This window comes from Nannobrachium achirus (genome assembly GCF_963921795.1).
Source record: "Nannobrachium achirus genome assembly, chromosome: 23".
Lineage (NCBI taxonomy): Eukaryota > Metazoa > Chordata > Actinopteri > Myctophiformes > Myctophidae > Nannobrachium > Nannobrachium achirus.
This window is the reverse complement of record NC_137830.1, coordinates 46,539,026-46,547,385: the sequence shown is the minus strand read 5'-3', so window position 1 is coordinate 46,547,385 and position 8,360 is coordinate 46,539,026. Positions and strand designations below refer to the sequence as shown.

The 8,360-nt window shown below is 40.9% G+C and overlaps 1 protein-coding gene across 1 annotated transcript; it reads left to right on the top strand.

Moving 5' to 3' along the window:
• The first annotated feature begins 153 nt into the window (after positions 1-153).
• On the top strand, positions 154-6,556 carry LOC308308698 (RNA polymerase II-associated protein 3-like). Its single transcript, XM_080754144.1, has 13 exons — positions 154-246; positions 456-577; positions 670-737; positions 1,428-1,556; positions 1,668-1,795; positions 2,354-2,475; positions 3,291-3,361; positions 4,484-4,576; positions 4,678-4,904; positions 5,011-5,206; positions 5,500-5,597; positions 5,799-5,899; positions 6,308-6,556. Exons 1-13 carry the CDS (start codon positions 158-160, stop codon positions 6,391-6,393), a joined length of 1,530 nt encoding a protein of 509 aa, XP_080610270.1. The 5' UTR covers positions 154-157; the 3' UTR covers positions 6,394-6,556.
• The last annotated feature ends 1,804 nt before the right edge of the window (positions 6,557-8,360 follow it).

The window sequence follows — 8,360 nt, the reverse complement described above, 5'->3', positions numbered from 1 at the left end:
GTCAATATATCGTATATAACGTACAGTAGTGATACTATTCTCTATCAAACAAAAAAAATAGATTACACATGTTTTGTACTCTTCATCAAACTAAATTATGTTACACATTTTTCCCAAGGGCAACAAGCTTTTCAAAGAAGGGAAATATGAGGATGCTATGGAGTGCTACTCCAAGGGGATGATTGCTGACCCTTATAATCCCATTCTTCCAACAAACCGTGCTGCCTGCTTCTACAGACAAAAAAAGTAAGACATTTACCTCCTTGACAGCTGCGTTTGTGCCATGTTCGCATAGCCTCCTGTCTTTATTTCTGTCTATAAGGATGCGATGCTTACATCCTGACTCTGAGCATATACAGCATGGAAATGAAAGGCAAAGAATGTACAGAGAGAATGTGTGTACTCAGTCAGGCTTTTATCCTATGAGTCGGTGGTGAGAATTTTGTATGCTCTAGGTATGCTGTTGCTGAGTCAGACTGCAACTTGGCGATTGCATTGGACAGCAAGTACTTGAAAGCGTTTGCACGAAGAGGTGCAACACGAGTCGCCCTGCAAAATTATGAAACCGCCTTAGAAGGTAAATATGTGTAAAGAGATACTTACAACAAGAGATACTTAAGGTGGTCTATTAATAACTACTTAATGATATGAATGTCTTTACACACACAGATTATGAGATGGTTCTTAAGCTTGATCCTGGAAACCTGGAAGCTCAGAATGAAGTGAAGAAAATAAAAGTGAGTTCTGTGACACTGTCTTGCAGTTTGATCTCTGCTACCGTTCTCTCCCGACTCTCTACTAACCCTATTGTAATATATATATATATATATATATATATATATATATATATATAATATATGCACGAGGCTTGACCCATTCCAGAATCTGTACATAATATCTTACTATACTTAATCTCTCTTAAGCTGTGTAATCATATAGATGTGTTTGTATTTACTTTTCTCCTTACCACATAACTATGTCCAGCATACTGTTTGTACCACATCTATTCTGTCTGTTCCTGCCTAGTCTTACGCTTGCTTACTTCTTCTTGTTCTCCGAGCTTGCTGCTTGCTTGCAGAGGGGTAATTCAACTGAATGTCACCACCTCACAAGTAGTGATGTGTCGTAGAGGAGTGATTCGTTCATAAGAATCGAATCATTAGCATGACTCGTTAGCGATTCCCGGCGGCGAGCTGTACTCGCGACGTAATAAAAACGCTCCCGCGATTGTGTTTTTCACGGGACGATCGCACTATGAACAAATCATTTGAACGAATCTTTTGAACGGATCATTACCGTGAAAGTGAACGAAATGATCCATTCACTGAAATGAACGTGATTGCCCATCACTACTCACAAGAGGACGGCTTTTAGGATCATGATAGATGACTGCTAAATTACACTCGACTCCACCCCATTCTCCTCAGACCTTGATTGGTGTCAAATGTCCAAGTCAAGTCGCACAACCCGTGGAGGCCCCAGCAGTCGACCCCGAATATCAGAGCCTAATGGTGGACCAGCAGAAACGCCAGGAAGCAGTAGTACAGAAAGACAGGGTACGTTTTCCATACACCACTTTTAGCTTCCAGAGCAAACCCATGCTGTTTCTCTAAAACCATTTTTATTTTTCGGTGACAGTTTTCATAGGTATTCCATTTTGCTTTCAGGGGAATGCCTATTTCAAAGAGGGAAAGTACGAGGCAGCAATAGAGTGCTACAGCAGAGGCATGGATGCAGACGCCACCAATGCTCTCTTACCTGCCAATCGAGCCATGGCCAATCTCAAGCTGGAGAGGTTAGAACTGTTACCTAAAGATGTGTCCTGTCTGTCTCTCTCACATTTATTTTCAGGCGTTCTGTGTGTCTGAAACGATGCCAAAATCTATTCTCTTCTCTGGAGTTTATCTCTCCTGCGGCATCAGAACAGCAAAACCGATGGGGCCACCCAGAAGCTCATCTAGTAGAGCACTTACCTTATGAATGCTTTCCCTCAGCTGGACAGGTTTGAATCTGACCCACGGCCCTTTGCTTCATATCATCCCCTCTTCTGCCTTTGCTGTCAAATAACATATATTAAACAGTATTTATATGTATTGTTCTTATTAACATATTCTGTTTTTATGCACGTTTATCTTGCACTCAGGGATTTTAGTTGTTATATTATGTCTCATTCTTTTTTGTTTTTACCTTGTTCTTGGGGGGAGCAACATTTAATTTTGCTGTGTAGAATGGCTGGAATGTCAGATGAGTACTGGAAATGGCTGTCTGGTGATGAACCTTTAGTAGTTCTAGTCCAAAGGTGACTATTATAAACTTGATTGACTGATATGTTGTGTTCCTTTGTGTCTCCCAGGTATAAGGAGGCGGAGGAGGACTGCAGTAAAGCAATATCCCTGGACAGAACCTATTCCAAGGCATTTGCCCGCAGAGCAACAGCAAGAGTTGCTCTAGGCAGGCTCCTAGAGGCCAAAGAAGGTACTGCATATGACATCAGCCATTAAAGTTATACCATGTAACTTTTTTTATAAAACAAATCTTAAAATTGTCCTAACTGTTAAATCGCTAAAGTTTTAGAACACCCACTCCATTATTTTCAGCTTCTAAAGCCTTCTCTTTATATGTTTTCTATGATCCTGTCCGGGGACCGGATTTCGCGGAAAAATGACGTAATTTGCATCATCCGTATACGTTGTGTATACGTTGGCCAATCACATTGCGGATCATACACACATGATACACTACCGGCCAATTACAGTGCATCTTGCGTCTCTTCAGGAAATAGCTTGCTTCAACAGCTTTGTTTACGCTGGTCTAGAAGTCTAGCATGTAACTCCCCAACCGCTGCTCGTAGAGGGACACGAGAGACCTCTATGGATGCGTCTCGGCGAGGCGAGGCGGACGCGGTGGTCTGAAAGCCCGGTCCGCGGCGAAAAACGGCCGAAAAAAGCAGACGCGATCGCGGTTTGCTATACTGCTACAGACCACTAGTTGAGCAACTTACACAGTATAGCTTTAAGATACACTGCTACTTACATTCACTTGTTTTTAATGGAAACAGAAAGTCTGCACGTAATGTAACACAATTTACAATTTAGGCATTTAGCAGACTCTTTATCCAGAGCGTCTGCTAACACTTATTGAGAACATTGTTGCATGCAAATTCATGCAAATTCTGACTAGGGTACAAATGTAACCGGGTTCATTTGGTTGCATTAGTACCGAATAAATTAACCCTAAGGATTTTACAGTGTAGTCACTATCTTTTTGTAAATGTCGATTTTGTTTGACAGATTTCCAGGAGGTGTTGAAACTGGAACCTGGGAACAAGCAGGCACGGAATGAGCTCCAGAAAATTATGATTGTATGTATAAATATTTGTACATCTAATAATCTGTTAAGAGTAGTTCAGTTAATGTTGAAGCTTGTACTCTAAAAGCAGGAGAAATGTAAACATTCAAATGGCCATTTTCTTATTTACAAATTGTGCAGAGCCGTGTTACTTGGATATCAAATAAATAATACACTGTAACGGTTTCCTCTTTAAGCTGTGTTTACTGTATATAGGGGTGCCAGGTAGGCGGATACCTACTAGAGAGGACTCAGTCTTCTCCTTTTTTGTGTAGCCAGGTGTCGATGAGAAAAGGTTACAAAGGACTCAAATAATCAAATAAGAATCCTTTAAATGTATGGAACAGCTCTGTATTCAAGACCAGGGTGGGTTGCAATCATCACATCAACATAAACCCCAACTTAAATGTCCTTCAGAACCACAAAACAGTATAATAAGCAAAGTATGAAATTCAAAGAACTGGGGTTATCACCGGGTTACTAATTCAAAGTCAAACCACTTGTATAAAGAACCAAAGGAATTGTCTGTTCACAAATCAAAAGTCTGTTCGCATATGAAAGAAAAGATCCTTTTGCTTTGTTTAGTTAACAGTCTGAAATCCTCTTGCTGGTAATAGTCATTATTCTGGGTTACCTGTGTGTAGGCTTCCAATAAGTTCAACTCAAAGCAGGGAAAGGCTGAAGGCAAATTATATTTCTCCCTGGATTGCCACAGAGAGGAGTTAGAATCTTTTTGCAGGCCTGTTTTGTAGAACCGTTTTTAAACTTGCCCCAACTCGGGCCAAAATGGATAAATGAAAAGAAAATGGCAAAGCATGAACAATGCTGGACAAACTGTCTTTCAGTGCTGCTGCCAGCAAACACCCTGAATCACACACCTGTAGCCATCAGACCTGAGTGGCTGATTGCCAGGTGTCAATCATCGTTGTCAATCGTTCCCTAGGTGATGGCCTGTTAATTAGTCAATAATTGTCAATCAGAGTCAATTATGACTCTGGCCGTCACAACACCTAGATGTCAAATATAATAATGCATATCATAATTACTTAATAAACAACATTCTTCATTTGCGAAGCTGACTTTAAAGCCTTAATCCTACATAGATCATTGATCTTCCACTATTATCTCTCTGTAGGACATGGGAGACAGTGGTCTCTTGGCAACACAGGACAACATACCGAGGAGAACAATCCAGCCCATCAACAAACCACCTCACTTGCAGTCAACCGTGAGTAACCCATTGTTTGACTTAACAAGCATTTTTTTTTTTTTTTTGTTTTTTAGAAGACAGGCTGGAGTTGACTGTGAACGCCTTTCATTTGTCACCAGAAACCACTGAGGAGAATTGATATTGAGGAAGTGAGTGGAAAGATCTCTGTGCCCAAAGGCGAGGAGGCTTCAGGTGTATCGGCAGCCGTGTCCCAAAACCCTACATGTTCCTTCCAGGGCGTAGTGAGGGAGGGTCGGGATCAGTCCTCACCACTGTCGACGTCCCCCATTGCTAAGATGCTAAAGATTGAGGAAATCACAGAACTCCCTGCACGGTCACCCGTCAAGTAAGTGGTGCCATTGATTAAAAAGGCTCCTTACCACTCTAAAAACAGACCGTTTGATCAGATTTCACAACGTTGATCATTGATGCTTTCTTTGTTCTTTGCCCAGGGTTCCCGAGGACGATAAGGTTGGAGGACGGCAGGAAAAACCAAGGAAGGAGCAAGTCAGTGGTCCACCAGAGACTCCCAGTGCACCCTCAAAAGAAGCAGAGGTCGTCCCACCTCCTCCCAGCAACAGCTTCCAGCTTGAATCTGACCTCAGGAAGATTGGAAATCAGCCTGAAATGATTTATAAATATCTGAGGGTGAGCGCTGACCAGAGGCGTCAATTGGGTATGCCAAGGTATGGCAGCTGCCAGCTGCCATACCTTGGCTACAAGGGGAAAACAATTAAATGTACTTCTTAAAATAAATTCATCATGCCTGTTGCTAAGGTATGGCAACACGACTGGTGTCTTGCACGCGCGAAGGCGAGCATGCAAGACACCAGTCATGCTGCCATACCTTAGCTTTTGCTGAACTGACGCCACTGGCGCTGACCAGGTCCAACAAACCTAACCTGTGAATATAATCCTTTGTTTTTTCTGTTGGTTTCCAGCAAATAAATCCAGCGGCGTATGCAAAGATATTTCAGACTTCCCTCGAACCTGACATTCTCAGTCAGCTAGTGCACACTATGCATGTTTTCTTCACCAAGTGAGTACCGTTATAAACCTTGTCCCTTTGTCTAGATCTTGCCCATGCACATATGTATTGGTTATTAGTTGTTATTATTAGTGTTGAGGCTGGTACAAATTAATGGAAATGTTTACTCTTGTATGAAAGTTTATCTGCTAGTGTCCAGCACTTTTAGTATGACATAATACACAATAATAATAAAACTCAACTCTACTTCAGGAATGAAACACCAACACACATACTGGAGATCCTCAGGAGTCTAGCGAGTGTGAGACGCTTCGACATGGCAGTCATGTTCATGTCCTCCGGAGAGAAGAAAGGTGCTGTCTTGTTCAACTGTTGCTTGCAATGACCAGCAGCAATTTATCTTATTAAAGGACCACCATTTTCATATAATTGGTCCTCGCTAATGCTCATTATAAGATGGTACCATTTCTACTCACTCTGTGTCTGTAGACAGGTTTGCTCATTTCAAACAAGATTTCACACTTTATTTCTTTATTAATGCAATAACATTGGCTTCTATTACAACATTCTAACTTTCCAAGAAGAGAAAGGATGTGCGTCTTTTTAGCTTGGATTCCCCACTGATGTAATTGAACTGTCCATAGCCCACCAGTTAATTGCACCGAGTGAATTGTGCCATCTTATAATGACCAATTATATGAAGAAATGGTTGAAACGCACTTTTAAACATTATTGGATTTCTCCTTTTTTTTTTCTTCCAGTTCTGCAAGAACTGTTTGACTTCCTTCACCAAGCTGACCTGGACAGATCATCCGTTGCATCCTTGCGAACTAAATACGGCGTGTGACACTTGGGATTTCACTGGCATCTAGTGCACATTGTTCAGCATAACGTCTGGGAGCTACCAGGGATGCCAAGCCATCACAACTAGTTTGTTTATTTCAGAAGTATCTGATGAGGAGAAGGAACACGCACATCCAAACCAAACCTAGGCAGGTGCTTAGCAGAGAACTGAATGACTTACAAAAGGAAAGAAATCTGCTCCACACACAAAAGACTCCAGTTGAAACGTGATCTGGTCACGCAGGCACTTATGCCCTTTGTGTGCGAGCTCATCATTTAATTTTATTTCAAAAGTACCCAATTTGTTCTGAGCGTGCAGATGTTTGTCTTATTTTTATGGTTCATGAAGAAACAGATTGGTCTGTGCACACTTGTAGTCTTGTTTGAATGTTCTCATTTGACCCACCTGAGCTGTGTGTAATTTGGGTGTTGGGAGTGTTTCATTACAGTACATTTAGTTTGTTGTTGGAAATACACCCCACTGAATTACAAATAAAAATATTTTTTTGGTATCTGTGTATGTAAGTGTGTGTGAGAGAGTAAAACATACCCCAGATCTTTATTGAATTCCATGTTTTGCTGAAAGTGCAATATATATTTATGTAATGAAGAGGTCTAAGTAACACATACATTTTTTCTGCTTTATTTTTGGTTGAGAGATGCAGGAAAGGCGAAAGAGGGCATTACGGGCAGCAGAGTCTCGAAAGTAAATATACAGATCCATCTAAAAAATATATATATTGTGTAAAAAGCATTGCAGATGCCATAGCACCCCAAATCATAAAGGACTGCGGAAACTTCCCACTGGCAATTCAGAAGGTTGACATTTCTCTATTATAAATCCTTGTTTTGAGTGGTCTTGTGTAATATTGTAATATTTTGAAATATAGACTTTTGATATTCATGAGCTGCCATAAAAATGTTCAATTTTAACAAAAAAGGTTTGGAATAATTCACTGAATGTGCATTGTATCTAGAATATATGAAAGTTTAAGGAAACTATACTTTTACACAATATATATATATATTTTTTTAGATGGATCTGTATATCTAAAAGTATCATGGAGGGAAAAAAACAAGCGATGTTTTTTCCATTTTCTTCTCAGCAGCCACACCAGTGAGGGTCTGTGATAAAGAGACCATAAATGCCAGGTTAAAATTCAGTCAAGGTCTGCTCAACACAAAATAAGTTGCATATCGTCGTTGTCAGGTAGAAACCTTGTATCTCCAAGTTTCAAATGTGTACGTTCTTTCGCAAAGTAAAGCCCTGCTTCATCATACAAGGCCGTCTTACAAAAGTAGTGAAAACAGCAGATCTACAAGCACACAACGCCTCGCACCCGTTGTGTGCTTGTAGATCGGCTGTTTTCACTAGTTTAAATCATTTTTTAAATGATAAATGCAAACCAAACGGTTTTGTACATACAAGGTTTTCACCCGACAACGACGATATGAAATCTGGTGGAAAATGGTGGCCTACCATATACACTGATGGTCTCGTTGACTACTGCCGTCTGTCCAGTCAAAGTGTTCTGGGCCTCACAGCTGATGAACCCTGTGTCCACGTAGTGATTGATGGATATGTCGATCACCCTTCCGGTCATGCGTCTGCCGTACACACTCCAGGTGTAGCTGCATGAAGGGCTGCACTCAGCCGTGCACGTAAAGCTGGCCTTGACACCCACTTCAATGGCATCTGGTCCTGAGATGGACACGTTCAGTGGCCCATCTGTAATGACAGATAACGAGCTTGTAGATCTGCTATTTTTGAAAAATCGTGAAAATTTGAATTTTGACCCGATTCTATAAGTGTCTTTTGAATCCTTCTAAGATTTTTTTGAAAAACCTATATTTCTATGTCAGCAATCTGGCTAGCAATCGTCAAAGAAAAGGTCCTTTTCACTTAAATGGAGCTCAGTTAGTCTGTTCTTGAGAGACTACTGTGTCAGTGGTTCTCAAACCTTTTCATGT

What these genes read in the sequence shown, in the direction of transcription:
- LOC308308698 (XM_080754144.1), top strand. Translation starts at nt 158, where the DNA reads ATGGAGTGCTACTCCAAGGGGATGATTGCTGACCCTTATAATCCCATT. An exon ending in TTATGAAACCGCCTTAGAAG is followed by an intron (nt 578 to 669) that starts GTAAATATGTGT and finishes TTACACACACAG; the next exon opens with ATTATGAGATGGTTCTTAAG. An exon ending in GTCCTCCGGAGAGAAGAAAG is followed by an intron (nt 5,900 to 6,307) that starts GTGCTGTCTTGT and finishes TTTTTCTTCCAG; the next exon opens with TTCTGCAAGAACTGTTTGAC.